This window comes from Aedes albopictus, chromosome 1 (assembly GCF_035046485.1).
Source record: "Aedes albopictus strain Foshan chromosome 1, AalbF5, whole genome shotgun sequence".
NCBI lineage: Eukaryota > Metazoa > Arthropoda > Insecta > Diptera > Culicidae > Aedes > Aedes albopictus.
Window position 1 is genome coordinate 124,300,188 of NC_085136.1, and position 18,781 is coordinate 124,318,968.

Here is an 18,781-nt window from a genome sequence, read left to right on the forward strand (position 1 = left end):
GTCATCACCTTGTCCTTTGCTCGCTTTGTAAACGGCTTGGGTACCTGGTTACTAACGCTGTTCACCTCTTTCGTCTTAGTTGATCCTCTGTTCTCTACGGTGCCCGTGTGCTACACGGTTTTGTGCGCAGTATGAGTGGACATTACGCCGCTCTTTGAAAACAAATGTCGTATTCCTTCTTGCCCAGAGCCACCGACTTTAACAGATTCAGCAGACCTTGCTTAAAGTTCTTGCTGATGTTGTTTCGCTCGCTGGTGTACCCGATCAGTTCATAGAGCTGATCAGCAACTACCGATATCTTTGGTAACTTACTTGTGTTGCGGTTCAGCGCCCACGTGAGGTTTGCGCCACTTGTATGCGTTGTCTCTACTGGCGCTGTACCGCCACGTGCCGTACATCACTGTTTACTAGGGGGTGCTCCAGCTTCCGCCTTCACTTCTCGCGGTGACGATCTCTTCAGGCCCTCTCTTGCGAACTGGTTAAACCGTCGCTCCTGCTTCCTAGTCACTCGCGCTCTCTTTTTTGTTAGATTTGCAAGAAGTCATGCCTGTTGGGGTCCCCTTAACGCCACTATAGGTCTCCGCCAAAGAGGTAGGTAGTTGCTAATGATCCTGGTGGTTATCTTTGCAAGCAGGGAGGCCACCCGAGGGTTGGTACAGCCCCTTATGGGACTGGGCTCAGAGCCGGATCAGCGCTAATCAGGAGTGTTTATCCGAACCTACTTGGACCAAGTTAACTGCCTAATGGCCCGTTTACATATTTGCTAATTCTACGCGACAGTTCATTTTCGAGCAGTATCGGCGTCAATTTAGCGCAATGTAAACACTTTTTAGCAGACAATAAAATAAGCATGACAAAATCAGAAACTTCTGAATTCGGTGCTAAAACTAGTGGACAATAATGAGGATATTAGATTGTCCGTCACAATTAGCATCATGTAAACGGTCTGCTAGAAGAATTGTCAGCTAATTATGCCATCACGCCAATTTGATTAGCAGATAGGGAAGTGTTTACATTACGATAGTTTGGTACCAATACAGTCGAACAATTTATTGTCCCAGATTTAGCAGCTAAATTTTTAGCGGCAATGTAAACGATACTAGCGTGGAATAAATTGTCCGACAGAATATTGTCACGCATTATTATCACATATGTAAACGGGCCATAAGCGAGATACAGTTCGGGAACGTACTACTACAGTCGGGACCCGCTGGTTGGGGGTTTAATAGTTGGGTGGCTTTTTAGTTGGGCCCCCGTTAGTTGAGCTGTCAACCAACTAAAAAGCACCTGGATGTCATAATTGGATGTCAAACTGAAAATGACAACCAATATGTAATTCCGAGGGGCGAGCTAATAAGTTTTTGGTTTCTTAAGCTTTACTGATAATAGAAAAGAATTTCAATTTCATATTTCTTAAAAAAAAAAAAAAAAACAATATGTACAATTACTGCGAAACAAATGTATGATATCGGTAATCTTTATTTTGTCGATCATTGAAAGCGTTTTGTGCTTTCACTTTGGTCCGGGTGGTTTCATAACCATCTGTATTTTCACTTCACCGACTAAAAATGGGTGAAAATATTTCTGGAGCTCGATTTGAATAGGTCGTATGTGCTTTTGTCGATTAAAAATTCGATCAGTTGGATTCGCTTATTATAGCGGAAACCGTTGAAATTGAACAAAGTTGATACATACAGCAGAATCCTCATAACACAGGCTTTCTGTTCCATCATTGAAAGTTTGCAAAATATCTGCCATATTGCTACAATGACTAAAATAAACTGATCGACTTTTATATCGACAAAAGCACATACGACCTATTCAAATCGAGCTCCAGATTTAATTCTCGCATTGGCCATATATTTATCTTGCGAAACGTATCAGTTTTGCTCTAAATGTGAAACAAATTGAAAATTTTTAATTTTTACTTCCAACCTAAACACGAATTGAAAAAAAAACAATGCGCACGCCCCTTGTGCTGCTGTCACTTCACCCAACTAACGAATCAAATTCGTTGGTTGGGTGGAGGTTGTGGCTCAACGAGCGGGTTCCGACTGTACTAGCCAGTTTCCCGAGTGGTCTTCACCACTCCCTTCGTCCTCGGAAGGCGGGCATGGTCAACCCCACGCCCGTGCCCAACTGTTTTGAAGACATCAAGAACTGATGCCTACGTGCAACTAGATCTGACCTGCTGAAGGCAAAGGTATGACTACCCTTCAGGCTCCTTCAGCTGCACCAGAGGGTTGCTGACAGTAGACTCTCCACCTGCTCTGGCCCTTACCGGGGCCTTTTTCCAACCGCGGGCTCTAATCCAATCCAGTATACCGACGCCACAACAGCAACGCTACCAGGACGTTCTCTCCGCGGCCACTTAATCGCTGTCATGATCGATTTCGACCGCTTGGCACCGGCATGACCTACGAAGCTGACTCCGAACCCCTGGACCACCTCTTGTACCGCATCTGAACTAGCCATTCTCCGAGTCCACGCGCCACCTCCTTTGTAGCTTCAAGACGATGTGGGTGATAGCCGTTGAAACGGCATTCCAGACAAACTCATCGTTACACATCTTCTGGACAAGATTGTCCGGAGTTGTGTCCTCTCCGCATGTGGCAAGCATGCGGTCACGCATTGTGCGAAAACGCGGGAATACAAACAAAACGTGTTCCGCCGTTTCCTTCAAACCAACACAAACAGGGCATTCGGGAGAACCCGCATGCCCGACACGATATAGATACTGTCGGAAGCAACCATGACCTGAAAGGGCCTGTATCAGGTGGAATGTTACTTCCCCATGGCGCCTATCAATCTAACTATCTACCCTCGGATTCAACCTATGGGTCCACCTAGTGCAATCACCTACACTGATCACCGTTTGCTGCTTTGACTTCCGGTTGTTCAGAACCATTTCCTCAGTTTTGTGCTGAGCCAACTCCAGTTTCCTGGACCTCATCCACGCCTTCACAACCTTGATCGAGTGGGTGGTAGTGAACTCCACTTCTTCGATCGACTAACCGTAGACTTTGAGCGTAATGTCGTCAGCAAAGCCGATAATCTCCGCTCCCACCGGGATCTTTAACCTCAACACCTCGTCGTACATGACATTCCATAACACCGGGCCCAAGATGGAACCTTGTGGGACTCCTGAAGTTATGTGAAAGCATTTCCGACTCACCTCTGTGCCGTAAATTAGTATGCGATTCTGGAAGTAACTTCCGAGAATCTTGTACAGGTACCCGGGTACCCCCAGAGGCAGGAGCGCATCGGCAATAGCTGGCCAACTGGCGCTATTAAACGCGTTCCTTACATCCAGAGTCACTACTGCACAGTATCGAATCCCCCTTCTCTTACGCTTGAGTGCTTTCCCGGCGGTTTTTGTAACCAACAGGATAGCGTCTACGGTCGACATCACCTTCCGGAAACCGTACTGGCTACTCGAGAGACCATTTACACCCTCAGTGTGGCTCAACATTTTATTGAGTATGATCTTTTTGAGTACCTTCCCCGCCGTGTCGATCAAGGGTCTCCGGGTGGTTTCCCCGCCTTTAGCAACAGAACCAATCTGTCTCTTCCATACTTCTGGGAAAACTCCCTCGTCCAGGCATATTTGCATAGCAGACCTGAACATCTCGGGAGCCTTACAATAGCTACTTTTAAAGCTAGGTTCGGAACTCCGTCCGGACCTGGGATCTTATCTACGCTAAGGGACTTTGCTATCCCCGCAAGTTCCACCCTCTCTTCATCGCCAGCCCCAGTCCCCGGCTGCCCTACGAGGAGGCCAAAGACTAGGATTATGATGCGGAAAAAGCCCCTCGATGATCCCCTTCAACATCTCTGGAGATTGCTCCGTAGGAGCCATTAGCTTTTGCAGCGGCGAACATCACCCGCCGTTTGTTCCACTCTTCCTCAGATGGTGCTCGCTGCATCCGCCGCCCATAGGCAGCGCAGGTCCGCAATCGCTTGTGTCCACCAGTACCACCGCTACCAGCTCGTCGCCGTTTAGGTTTCACTGATGGCGGAGCGCCTCCCTAAATACCCCTTCGTCGAAGTATGATGTGTTCCACCTGCAAGGGCTTGGCCTTGGCCTAGTCGCCTCTTCCTCTACCCGCTGCCTGCTGTTGTTGTAGTCGATGCTGTAGCGAACCGCCAGGTGATCGCTGTGAGTGTAGCTATCGTCTACTCTCCAGTTCGAACTATTTGTTAGGCGAGGACTACAAAAAGTAACGTCAATTATCGACTCCGCATCGTTCCGACTAAAGGTACTCTTGGTACCGTCATTAGCCAGGTCGACATCTAGTATGGCCAGTGTCTCTAGCAGGATCTGACCTCCCTGTTTCTTGAAACGGCTTCCCCATTCTACGGCACAGGCATTAAAGTCAGTCCAGCATCTACGTGACATAACAGCTGCAGAAGAAGACCCCGTTTACTTTGGCGACCACCCAAGTAACAATCAGCATGCCTTGAAGGTTTATTCATGTTTTATCCTGGTTTTATACGAGCATGTCAAAAAGCTAGTTCTAAATTAGTTTTATGTGGTAGTTTTTTACTTTGCACCTTTGGCGTCCCAAAAAAACTATCATATAACTTCTGCTATAAACATCTTCAATCTTCAATGCATGTCTTCAAGTAGACATGAAATGGTTTTATCACTTATTATATACCATTTCAATAAAACTTGCATTTGCGGTTGTTGTCGGAGAGAACACAAAACTGTGTTTTGTAAACAAATACACAAAACTGTGAGGCAATGCATGAAACCAACAAAAGATTTCGTGGCCGTAACATAAACCAAAAACATGCAGTGATAAAACCGCTAGTTCTATCATGAGCTCAGTTATGACTACCTCAGGAGGGTTAGCCCTATTGTAGGAATCATCAGGAACACAGAGTTTTATCAGAAAAATATGTCGCCTAGCCGGGAAAATTCATGTAAATACAGAAAAATTATTACTCAATTTTATGATTTCACGTACAGCTTAAGATCAAATTAAACCATACAACACGTTTCCATCATTTTATTTTGTCAGAAAAATTACATAATGTCTTTTAAACTCCGCTGTGTTGAAAAAACCTTTTTTGCACCCAATTCCGCCGAATAAATTAAATACATTTAACTTCCAAATTATGCATAGTTTGTGTGGTGCACTTAGTTGTTGTCATGATCACAGTCACATTCACCACAAATTTTCCGTGGCATGTCTCCTGACACGTATTAAATAGGAAAACAAATCTGAATTCCATATCTGCATCTTTCCAATTGATGGCTGGATAAACAACCAAGCATAATTTATTCTGACGATCGAATATTGAGAGTGAAAAATAATCAAAACAAATATTTGACAAGTCAGAAGATGGTTTTATTTAGATGATTGATAAAACTATGATACAACCCGAAATCCTAAGCTGGTTTGCATACGAAGTCCTGTAGACCCTAATAAGACTGGGCCAACTATCCAGAGCGTGGGCTTATTGAGGCATACAAGAACTCGAGGCATTTTCAAGTCGGCATCAATGGTTTTATGTTTAGGATTTTTGAACCGCTAAAAAACTTTGATAAAATTAAAATTGTTACTTGGGTAGCCCTCATAGGTAGTAGACACCAACTCCTGGTATTTACCCGTCGTCCATATCGCCGCAATTTTTCTGGACCCATCCGCGTCCCAATTGCCGTTGCCTCGGCGCCGCATCTCCTACACAGTTTGCTCCTTGTGTCGTGGTTCTCTCTCTCTCTCTTCTTGACGTTACGTCCTCATTGGGACAAAGCCTGCTTCTCAGCTTTTCCACAGTTATTAACTGAGAGCTTCCTCTGCCAATGACCATTTTGCATGCGTATATCTTGTGGCAGGCACGAAGATACTCTATGCCCAAGGAAGTCAAGGAAATTTCCTTTACGAAAAGATCCTGGACCGACCGGGAATAAAACCCGTCACCCTCAGCATGGTCATGCTGAATACCCGTGCGTTTACCGCCTCGGCTATATGGGTTCCAGACGGTTGTCCCCCATTTCCCGGAAAACCATTTCCCGGAAAATCGTTTCCCGGAAAGACGTTTCCCGGAAATACATTTCCCGGAATGGACCATTTCCCGGAAATCCATTTCCCGGAATGTACCATTTCCCGGAATGCACCATTTCCCGGAAAAAAATAAGTATAATTTTCCGTTTGTGTTCTGTAAATAATTGCAGTGAATTATAATTGTAAAATGTTTGACAGTATTGATATTCAAAGAACAGTAATCGATAAGAAGGACACAAAATCATTTACTGCAAACATGCACGTAAATAGAGCGCATTTAGCCCCCCAGCCGTAATGTCGACCGCGTCGCCTGTAGTGTATGACAAGCGAGCACGACATCGTAGCTGGGGGGCTAAATGGGCTCCATTTACGCGCATGACTGCAGAATACATAAGGGTCCATAATTTTTATAATTATTGTAATTCTTACAAATAGTAAATTTCTCCTTATTTCAAAGGCTATTCATTTGAGTTTTTTGATAAAATAGTTGTCGGCATCAAACCACCGACGAAATCAAACTGCCAAGTTTTCGTCACATATTTTCCCTTCTTCCAAGCATAGGCTGTTCCTTCTAGTTAAATTACTAAAATAGTTGTTGACATTAAGCTCGGAAGCCAGCTGCAAATAATTTCATAGGATGTTTTGGATGTACACCATTTCGCGGAATTACATTCGCAGTGTAACATTTACCGGAATGAACAATTTCGCCGAATATCATATCGTAGAATGAATTTTCGCGGAATGTACTCTTTCGCGGAATACTTTTTCGCGGAATTTAATATTTTACAAACGATAGAAGAATCAACAGTGTAATTTCCGCATGGCTTGGTCAGCCAAAGCTAAATCAAGAAATTACCATTTGACAATAAAAGAATGACAAATTATTTTCTCTGCTTAACTTTAACTCTGCTTAACCTTAGCTCTCCGATTATACTAATTGATTGTTAATCTAATACGTTCCTGAATAAAAATTTGCCTTGTTTGATTTGTAATCTGTTCTCAATAATTTCGAACGTAAGGCCAAGGGCCACTAGGCCAAACGTCATCAGGACGAATGGGCATTAGGCGCAATAACACTAGTTTACAGCATTTTTGAACTCGGTAAGCTGATGATCATTTTTGGTGTAGAATCATGCCCTGAGTTCGAAAACGCGAAAGCAAAAAATTCCAGTAGAGCGGAAATTTTTTCGACTTTCCATACAAGGTTGATGATTTGAAATCGATTTTTGTTCTATTTTTAAGCAAAGTCACTCACTTCAAACATCTCATTCTCCGTAATCAATGCTCCGATTGAGCTGAAATTTTTACTGTACCTCGCCTACATATGATATGTCAAATAAACGTCGAGAAAGAATTTTTAAGTTGGTTTTTTCTTATTGAAAAAATTACATTTCTTCAAAAAAATTTGGAAATTTTGCTAAAATTTAAGAAGAAAAACTCGCCAATATCTTGAATTTTATCCATTATTTACGCAAAACCTGTATTCAGATGATCGAATGGTATTGTATTCAGCTTTTAATTTATGGAAAAAGATTTAAAATTGGTTGAACAAAACGCAATATATTTAAATTTTAGCAAATTCCATATTTTGAAAAGTTGCAAAACTCGATATTGAGCTAAAACTCAAAAACTGTTCTACTTAAAATTTTTTGAAGGTCGGTTTCGAAATCATCACTAAATTGTGCTTCAAAAATTTTGGTCGTTGACAGAAGTTCACGACTTTCGTTTTATTTTATAAACCTGTGTAATCAATAAGCAATCGTTGTCACATAGATTGTACTTTTAAGCACTTATATTGGTAACTCCATCAGAGATTCTTCCTTCTTTCAAATAAGGCTGTTCTTTCCAGCAAAATACCGAATTGCTAAATGTTCCATCATTTGTCTTCTTCGTCAAAGACTGTATATGTGATGTTAAGTTTGCGGCGATGAAATCCGGCACTCTATAGAAGATTTCACCTTCTTTTGATAATAGGCTGTTCTTTTAAGTTACACTGTTGAAAATTTTGGCCAGCGACCAAACTGCTAATAAAACGAACATGTTTCCTTCTATTAAGAATAGGATGTTCTTTAGAGTAACACTATTAATGTGTTTTTTGGTGCCCAGGCTGCTGACTTTACCTTCAGAAATGTATCCTTCTCTAAATCGAGGTTTTTTTTTCGAGTAGCAAAGTGATGGTGTTTATTGGTGGTCCACTGCTAACTCCGTAGAAGGTTTGTCCTTCTTTTTGAATGTGGTCTTCTTTCGAATAACACTAGCTGGTGACCAAACTGATATTTAAATTTAAAAATTTGCCTTCTTTAAAGAATAAGTTGTTAACTTATATGTTGCAGTGCTACAGTATTATTTAGTAAACCAGCAACTAACTCATTCTTATGAGATTTTTCTTTCTTTTAATAATAGGCAGATCTTTTAATCCAATTGGTCTAACATCTATTCAGCCCAGTGATTAATCGCCTCATGTCAATTGAGTCTAATCTCCCAGCATCATCATTTTCGCACTGAGCCTACTTCTCAGCTTCTACACGTCCGTCCTTATTGACTGAAAGCATTATATGTTAAATGTTGCTTTTTGTAAACCACGTGACCGCGTAACTCTTAAGTCAAGGAACACTCTTGGGAACACTTCTTAGGGATAACTTAATCGGTTTTAATTTTTTTTGATGTTCCAACTAGCTTGTACTGTTATAACATAAATCAAAACAAATCTCATTTTTGTATCAGAGAATTTCCTATCCTATCAAACATACGCTGTTTTTTACAGATATGCTTTTAATCAGATATCAGATATCAGCCCTTCTTCTCAACAAAGGCTGTTCTTTGATAAATATTATGCGTTATGCTGATTTTAGAATAACAACTGCTGAATTAATATTATCGAAGAATTTTCCTTGTTTCATACTTAAGCCGTTCTTTCGAAGAAAACCCTTACAAAAATTAAATTGGTGATATGAAACATTCCATAATTCATTCGCTGTTTTGAGTTTTGAATCTTAGATCTTATCATGATGTAGTCTCTCGATCAGTTAAATTTTTGTATCATATTAACGATTTTCCGCAAAACGATTTTCCGAAATGTTCCACCGCGAATAAGAATTCCGCCTAATGGTTTTCGGCGAAATGTTACACAATCGATATTTTCCCTTCCTCTACACCTAGGCTGTTCTTCCGAGATATCTTTCAAAATAGTTGTCGGTATTAACCTGTCCATGTTTTCATTCAATATTGTCCCTTCTTTTAAACATAGGCTGTTCTTTCTTGTTACACAGTTAGAATAGTTGTTGGCATTAAGCTAGAAATATTTCCATATGATATATTCCTTTCTTTTACGCATATGCCGTTCTTTCGTGTTTATCGAGATAAAACTGCTAACTATTTCATCGAATATTTTCCCTTCTTTTAAACATAGGCTGTTCTTTAAAGTTATACTGCTAAAATAGTTATTTGAACCAAAGAAGAGGAACGCAATACTTTTGACAAATACTTAGGCTACCAACAAGGAGTTTTTGATATTCGTAAGATCAAAAAACTGGAAAAGAGACAATGGCAATGTTCTTGTCCCTCCGATTAGCTGTGGAGGCATACCGTAATTTAGAGCTTTCAATTATTCATAATACTCGTTATAAAAAAACTAATACAAATTGAGAGTAGTACATAATTTAATTATTTTTATGCAAAGAAATGTTAACAAAATAATGAAAATAATAAAAATGTTGTTTTTTTTTATATTGAATATGTTTTCCGGGAAATGGTCATTCCGGGAAATGGTTTTCCGGGAAATGGTACATTCCGGGAAATGGTTTTCCGGGAAATGGTACATTCCGGGAAATGGCTTTCCGGGAAACGGGTTTCCGGGAAATGGTTTTCCGGGAAAAGACGTACAATCGTTCCAGACACCTAAAACAAACCTCCGGTGGCTCGTGGAACATCAGATGACATACGCATCTCCCTTAATCCTCTACTGAACCAAAGCTACCTGTGTCCCTGTCGGCCCCTTCCGTAGCCTAACGGCTGCGGCAGCCACCTGCACCTCGCACTGTTGCCGCAGTGCCGTGACAAGTTCTTCCACTTCGGTGACCTCGTCTAGGTTTTTCTCCTTAAGAGTCGCCTCTTGTGTGAGAACCCTCACCTCTACCCCTTCGCCAAGGACATCTTCTGCTAAACTATTGTAAGCGGCGCCCTTGCGCTCCTTACGGGTCTATCTGGGATCAAGTGTCTCCACTCTGGTATCGTCAGGTACACTTTCTTCATTCTAAGTCAAATTGGACAAGACAAATTGGTGCCCTGAGTGGTATACTGGAGATCATTATTCTCAGAAAATCTCATGTAAACTTTAACTCATTTGCGCTAGCACAGTTTTCCACCGATGTTGCTGAATTTTTCAGATTGTTCTTCTCACACATAGGCAACACCTTAGAAGGTGCCCATGGAACTTTTTGACTTAAGTGTTCTTTGGTCGGTCTATTACACATCTGTTAACAAACTCATTGATAAAAATATTTTTCTTCCACCCATTCCAGCAACTGGACTCAAATTTTGCGCATCCCAGGAAACGCGCGCTGTTGCGACTGCGGCAACACCGACCCCAAGTGGGCATCGATCAACCTCGGGATCACGCTGTGCATTGCGTGCTCGGGAGTTCACCGCAGCTTGGGCGTCCACTACAGCAAGGTCCGTTCGCTAACGCTGGACGTTTGGGAACCGGAAATCCTGCGAGTCATGATCGAGCTGGGCAACGACGTAATCAATCGGATCTACGAGGCCAACACGGCGAAGGTGAACCGGTTCGACCGCGCTACGGACAACTGTGAGATATCGGTTCGCGAGGCGTGGATTAAGGCTAAGTATATCGAAAGGAAGTTTGTGCTTCCGCTGGACAGTACGGGAGGGTTGGGGTTGGATCCTACTCCTACCAGTACGTCGTCTTCGACTCTGTCGTTCAAAAGTTTGGACAACGATAGTTCGAAGTATCCGGAGAAGTGGAGCATCAAGAAGTTGCGGCGTAGAAGTTATCGGAAGCTACTCAGGAAGAAGAACAAGGAGGAAGCTGGCGAGGGGACGTCAAGCGGTGGAAATACCGATACGGATCCGGATGCCGACGAAAAAGATGTAAATCTTAACATTCCAAAGAAGTTTAACGACATATTGTTGATTGGTGATAGCATAATCGAGAATGATCATAATCTGACCGATGAACATCTCCTGCTTCTCAATTCGGACCAAGAATCCACTAGCGGAGAAGAGGATAACGGAATCATGGAGTGTGAGGACTTCGAAAAGCTGAATCCAAACTTTCTGTTGTACAAAGCGGCCAGCGGACACAATCTGCCGGTGATGTGCCAAGCGATGGCCCTTGGGGCGGATAAAAATTGGACCAATCCGGAAGAGTTGGACCGCACGGCGTTGCATGCCGCCATCCTATCCGGATCGGTTATGTCCTGTGAGTTCCTGCTGATCAACGGGTGCAACATCAACACCACTGATCGGAACGGCTACACGGCACTTCACCTGGCTGCGGAAAATGGTTCCACAGCGCAGGCATACCTGCTCCTCAAACACAAAGCCAAATACGACATCAGGGCTGTGAATCAGAAGCTTCCCATCGACATTGCGGTGGAGCGAACCGATGCCGACATCGTGACCCTGTTGAGGCTAGCTCAGCTAAACGATGAAATCGGCCCCGGCGAGGACGGCGGTAGCTATCTGGGCGGAGACTCGACCTACACCGATGTGATGAATGACTTTTCCCACCTCACCAGCAACCAACCGTATCGGTTGCAGAAGAATCGAAACCCCGGAGGATCGACGCCCGGTGATTTGAGCTTGGGCTCACTGGCATCTGGCTCCGTTTCTAGTGCTTCCACAATGGTTCCGGCGGATATGGTTGCTCCTCCCGTGACCGACTTGGATGAACCGACAGAGGGAAAATAAAGCGTTGCTGGGTAATGTTGTTCGTTTCGAGCAGGTTTCATGAACTATTCTAGATAGTTTTAGATATGTTCCCTTAGATGAATATTGTTATTGGGTTACAGAAATTCTAGAACCGTAAAATGATCTGCAGTTACATGATATCATGATATGTACTTATGGCATTTACATAAACAATATTGGACGCGGCTATACAGCCGTGAATTGAAATAGGAAGACCAGGGGGACGATGGATGATGCAAGGATGTTTCGGTTTATTTACACAGAAATTGATTCATTTTCCGTCATCTCCTTTCACATGCAGCATATCAAAGTAATTGTGCACCTTACGTATTATATCTGTACGTAACGTTAGAATTGAAAGTTACCCCTCTTCCCCTTTGGGAATGGTTTCGGTAATTTCTTCTGAAACTTCTTTTGGATCCCGCCGATAATTTGTATGCAAGTGCTGGCAAATCTTTTGACAATATCTTTAGAAATTCTTATAGAAATTTCCTTGGAAATTCCTTCGGAAATTTCTTTGAAAATTCATTCAGTCATTTATTTGCGATTTCCTTCAAACGTACTTTAAAATAATTAGGAAATTGTGTTAGCAGCTTCTTTGGAAATTCCTTTGGAAATTCTTTTGAGAGTTCCATTCAGCATTTTTTTCGGCAGATTCATTGGGATTGCTTTAGGAATTCTTTTGACAATTTCTTTAGAACTTTATATTGGACTCTAAAACCATCCCATATGGGTATATTTGGTATGGGAAAGATGTCCGGAGTCCAAAAATGGTGACCAGAATATCGAATATGGCTGAATAAAATCTAAGATGGCGTCTCCAAATTCAAAATGGCGGCTGTTTAATGGAGTATTAGCAGCGGCGTCATGGTCGCGATTTTTTCCGCAGTCAAGTTCGCAGGTTTGTGAACAATACCCACTTTACGTAATTTATGCTTAGTCCCTTACTGTCAGAGCTGTCAGATCGGGGTAACACGCTAAATATAATTTACACAAAAGGCAATTTACACGGAAAAAAATACACGGTAATGAATATTTATTGGGTACCGGACTGGACACAGAAAATTTAATGGTTTTCTTCGGTACATCGAGGTCTTGAAATTAGTCTATGGTATTAAGCTCTAAAACCATGCAATATGGATATATTTGGTATGGGGAAAATGTTCGTAATCTAAAAATAACGAACAGAATATCCAATATGGCGGTCTAAAATCTAAGATGGTGGCTGTTTAATGAAGTTTTAGGCTCTAAAACCAAGCAATATGAGTATATTTGGTATGCGGAAGATGTCCGGAGTCAAAAAGTGGCAACCAGAATATGCAAAATGGTGGTCTAACATCCAAAATGGCGGCTGTTTAATCGAGTTGCAATATGCGATTCCATATTAATGGCGGGTATTGTATTTGGTATGGGTAAGAAAGAGTTTAAGGCTCGAACATTAAAAGCCAAATAAACGATATGATTTCGGGCGCCATGCAGAGGTTGAGCAAACACAATTTAACGGTAAACGGTTAACGAGAACTATCCGTTAACCGTTAAATTGCGTTCACCTTTGAATAACTCGATAACCAAAAGTGCAAAGAGAACTTTTTCCACCTCAATAAAAAGGTACACTTCACTTGCAAATTGGATTGATAGTGACTACAATTACAGCAGAAATCTTCCAAACCATACATTTTTTTTTAAAGATGTAGTAGTTCTGAAAATAGTGCTCCTCACAATTGTACTGGAAAATAAGCCTCTTATCATTAGACTGTGAAAATTTGTTCCAAAACTATGCAAATTGGTTAAAAAATTATCGGTTAAAGAGTGTTGAAATTATCATTCCCACTGTATTGGTAGCCTTCAATACAGTTTGGTATAAAATCATTTGACATAAAGCTACTCAGCATAATGTCGTTAGAAGTCACCTGTTCCTGCTTTAATTATATCTACAGCATTAGGCGCTGATAGCTTCACGTCTTAAATATGAGGAGTTGGAATATTACCCCGTGATAAAAGCGAATGAATCAAATTATGTGCAAAAGAAATTACAACATCCTTGGGACAAGGTAGATCTTTTGAGAAATACATCAGAATCTTGCCATTCATTAAGAAAACTTTTGAACAATTCATGTATTCGATTAGTTGTTTAAACAGTTTTATATGATTAACTTGTTGAAGCAGTTGGTTTTTTTTTTTTAATAAAATCAGTTCTGTTTTATGCTGTGATTTCAATGCTTTTATTGGAGTCTTAGAAGCAGTTTTGAGACTTTGAGACTTCAAAAGTTCTGAATTACTTCTAGAATCAGAAGAGGACAAAACAAACATCATACATTTTCTGCGACACTGTAAATTTATGCTAATATTTGTGTTTAAATGTTTTCACACTTAATTATTGGATTCATATGTATTCTTAGAAAAGGCCCCCGGTCCCATCCCAGTTACGACAAAGATACAGTAACATATGTTACGGATCACGAATATTGACAACGATATACCATGCCGATATACGGAGTATACAAACATATTTTAGTGTTATGACTTCCATTCATACAATTATTTTCATGAACTTGATGTTTCATGCGTTTTAGGAATCGTTCCAAGTTGCATTTAGCTCTTACATTGATGGGTTGTTTTGCTAACATTGCTATTTTACATAAATGGATCTAATAGAGCAAATGAACTACCGCTTTTCTCTTTTCTATAGAAATTTATCCTAGCAGTCTTCCAAGTTGTTCCTAATTTTAACCTTTGAAATGTTTCATAAGTGATGATTTTGTTAAAAAATCCCAACTCCACTAAAAAGGATGCTAAAAAAATCTCTCTTGAACAATCCCAACGCTCCAACCCATTTCATATCGATTGAGCTTTCACAAAGAGATCAATATGCAAAGCATACCGACAGTCCGAATTCTCCTCATTATCAGTATTTATATTTAATGCTAATCCAAACCGTTATATCTGCTAGATAGGTTACGGACCCAGAAGAAGTCCATTATTTCGGTTGCCTGAGTGCAACGAGCTTTCCTCCCCAACAGATAAGTCATTCCACGTTGTCAACAAAATTTGAATATCTTTAGTTCTAGAATATATTGCCTAGCTCGAGATCATATAGAATTACATATATGTACCGTTACGAGTTGATGAGCCTCCGTTAGAAAGTTTGCATTGTTAGTTACGACGAATGTTGCCAGGATTTAGTGTTGACGGAGATTCTAAGATTCTGATAATAGCATTATTTATTAGGTGACCTTGTTAGCGTTGTTAAGCCGTGCGAATCTCCCGCAAAGTTTGAGTAGTTCAAAGATACACTAAAATGTATGCGTTCCCACACTTTTAGTTTTCCAAATTTTTCAATAAGCGGCAAAGAAAAGAAGTACGCACCAGTGCAGTGTGAGTTGCAAGCGGTAACCTGTGTACCTATTGTTAGCCAAAAAAAAAAAACGGAAACAATCTCACGCTACAAAGAAGGGGATCATCGAATGAAATACATTACCTAGGTATAGTATCTATAGATAGTTGACTACCAACGTAGATTTATACAAATCATATTTATCTTTATCTTAACAGTGACAATGACAAAGAAAGGAAAATGTTACAATCGTCTTAGAAACAATATACAACTGCGATACAAACGGGGTTTTTGATTATTTATGCCGAAAAATAACTGTTAACTGTACCACGGATCTTATTAGCGTTTTGGTGCGTAGTGACACATTCACAACCAGTCCGCCAATTGCTATTTCGCGTTTCAGGCGGGCGTATAGCTCTTCCATGAGTCAAAATGTTGAATCGATAATGTTCAAGCGGTCCGCAAACCAAACAAATTGACCGGGTTTCGTGAAAATCATTACCCGACTGTTGAGCCGGTCTCGTCGCATTACACCTTTCAGAGCGATGTTGAGAAGTAGGCATGAGAGTCCGTCACCTTGTCGTAGTCTCCGTCGAGATTCGAATGCACGGGATAGTTAACCCGAATTCCTTACGTAGTTCTGCGCATCGTCCATCGTTGCTATAATCAGATTGGTCAGCTTCCCAGGAAAACCGTTTTCGTCTATGTGATGCGTTGGGGCATTCGCGTCATTTCTGTAGCATTTGACGTACGGTGAAGATCTGGTTCGTTGTCGACCGGCCGTCAATGAAGCCGGCTTGATTATTTCCCACGAACTCATTCGTAATAAGTGACAGATGACAGAAGATGATCTGGGATAGCTTGTAGGTAGCATTCGAAATAGCCATCGCTTTGAAGTTCTCACATTCAAAAAGGTCGCTTTTCTTGTTATGAGACAGCTCACTTGCTTAGTTTCACTCCTGGGCACCCATGGTGGTGCAGAGGGCCGAACTGAAAGATCTCCATCGTGGGCGATTGCCCGCCAGCGCCTTGACCTGTGGACAGGTCAAAATTCTGTCGACTTGCTCGATTTCGTTGTTGAGGCTGCGCCGCCATGAGCCTCTGGGTCTGCCTCTGCTGCGATGTCCTGCTGGGTTCCAATCTAACGCTTGCTTGCAGATTTCGTTTCCGCCCCCTTGTAGAGTGTGGCCGACCCACCGCCACTTTCGCTCCAAAATTTCTGTCGCTATAGGGTTTTGATGACATCGACGATGGAGCTCCACGTTGGAGATCCAATTGTGAGGCCACCATGCACGAATTATATACCTACCGCAGGCATCTATTGATGAAGACCTAAAGCCGTTAAAAATAATCCACTGACACACACCAAGTTTCACTGGCGGACACAAGCACAGATTTCACGTTTGAGTTGAAAATTCGAATTTTGCTGCGTCGACTAATCTGGTTGTTTCTCCATACATTTCTTAAACTCGCAAAAGCAGCTCTCGCCTTCATGATCCGTGCACCTATGTCGATCTTGGGGCCGCCATTTGGCTACCAAGATATTGGAAACTTTAAACATTTTCCACTGATTGCCCAGCTACCGTAAAGCTGGAAGGGTTGACCGTGTTTACATCCAACGATTTGGTCTTGTTGACGTTGATGGTAAGACCTGTCGCTGAGGAGCGATTGGCAAGATCATCGAGCTTGCTCTGCATATCAGAGCGCCGTTGAGTTAGGAGAGCAACGTCATCAGCCAATTCGAAGTCATTTAGGTGCTCCATGGTAATGGGCTACCACAGCAACCCACGATTTGGTTCACAATCAATCACACCTACCAGGATCTCGTCGATTACGATGAGGAACAGCAGTGGTGATAATATGGGATCGGACAACACACCGTTGTGCAGTACTCTGCACGAAAATGCCATGTACTGTGCTTCAATGAGGCCGATGATGTTCCCAGGGACACCCTTGCGCCTGAGGGCTTCCCACATGTTTTCGTGATTGAGATGAGACAGCTCACTCTTCCGGTTCGATTACCCAAATCCTGACTATCAACCAATGCAGTCAGATGACCAATTTTTCTGGACCTTCAGCTGCGATACCATTCTTACCAACTGCTTTGTTGATTTTTAGCTTGCGAATTGCATCCTGAAGTTCCCTCATCATGGGGTTCATTCAAATATTACGTAACGCAACATTTATCAATTTTAGACCCCCTCCCTCCCCCACGTAACAACTTTTGTATGGGAAATTTTGGAATTTTGTATGAGGCGTAACACAGCGCTAGACCCCCTCCCTCCCCCCTTAGCGTTACGTAATATTTGAATGAACCCATGGGAGTTGGATCAGTTCCACCCTCTGCTGCACTAACATACACGGAACCGCCAAACTACCCAACATTGATCAATGTTCGTTTCGACGCAATTCCATAGTTCGGCCCAATAAGCCAAAATTTGAGTAAATCGATTAAACTCACGCTAGGTAGATTGCCTTTACCCCCAGCTAAAAAATATACTCAAGAGTAAGTAAATTCAACCTAAGACCCCCCTCATTCAACTCAATTTTGAGTAAACCGACATTTACCCAAAATTGGCTTATTGGGGTCAAGGACCTCCTTTGATTAGATGCATCTTTGTTTGTTTTTGACAACATCGGTGAGCCAGAGAGGGAAAACAACCTAATTTTGGGTAACGAGTTTATTCGATATGCTAAATTTTGAGAAAAATCGTCCCAAATATTAGGTAGTTTGGATTTTCCGTGTAGTCCTTTCTTTCATCACCCTGATCTCTCGTGCTTTCTATCTACTCGCCATAGATGCCATAGATGTACATAGGTACATCAAATTGTTGCTTCCACCTGTCAATCACCTCACATCCGTCCGTCAAGAGGCTCCAGCCCTTATCCTTATGGCATTTCGGCTCGCAGCACGAATCCGTTGCGAGATGCTTTAGTGAAATATTTTAGTTTAAAGCGCAGTTTTGAGTTCTAAAGGAATCGCTCAAGAAACTTCTTGAGTGACTCCTGGCAGAAACTTTCTTCGGTGACTGCCATTTGAACTGCCATTTCTTCGCTACTGCGTACTGAGATCGATGAAAAACTGGTTTCTTGAGCAATTCAGGCAAGGAATTTCCCATGCATCAAGATAGGCTGAGAAATTCCTTCTGATCTGCAAACAGCGCTTAAGCGTTTATTCAGGGATAATCTGTGTTTAGTCCAACGTCAGTAGGGAGTAGCTTAGTATATGACTTAAGTGTAAACACTAAGGGTCTGTTCCAATTGACGAATTAAAATGAATTTTTACTTAAATTTGATAGTTCGCCACTTAAACTTGACAATTCTCCTAAGGAAATAAGTATCGAACTGTCAAGTTTAAGTGAAAATTATTTTTAATTCTCCAATTGGAACAGACCCTAAGTACTTCATACTTTTCTTCTGCACGGTAAAAATTCTGCACGCTCGATGTAAGGGAAAAATCCATTAACTCTTTAACATCCCAATCAACATGATCAGCAATGTT

At 41.7% G+C, this 18,781-nt stretch overlaps 1 protein-coding gene across 1 annotated transcript in view; it reads left to right on the plus strand.

The window, feature by feature from the left end:
• Window positions 1–15,562, plus strand: part of LOC134285150 (arf-GAP with coiled-coil, ANK repeat and PH domain-containing protein 1) — a 32,064-nt gene extending 16,502 nt beyond the window's left edge. Inside the window, exon 4 of the mRNA XM_062845332.1 lies at window positions 10,535–15,562. Coding sequence (XP_062701316.1) covers window positions 10,535–11,945 — 1,411 coding nt within the window. The 3' untranslated portion in view covers window positions 11,946–15,562. The remainder of the gene's footprint in view (window positions 1–10,534) is intronic.
• The last annotated feature ends 3,219 nt before the right edge of the window (window positions 15,563–18,781 follow it).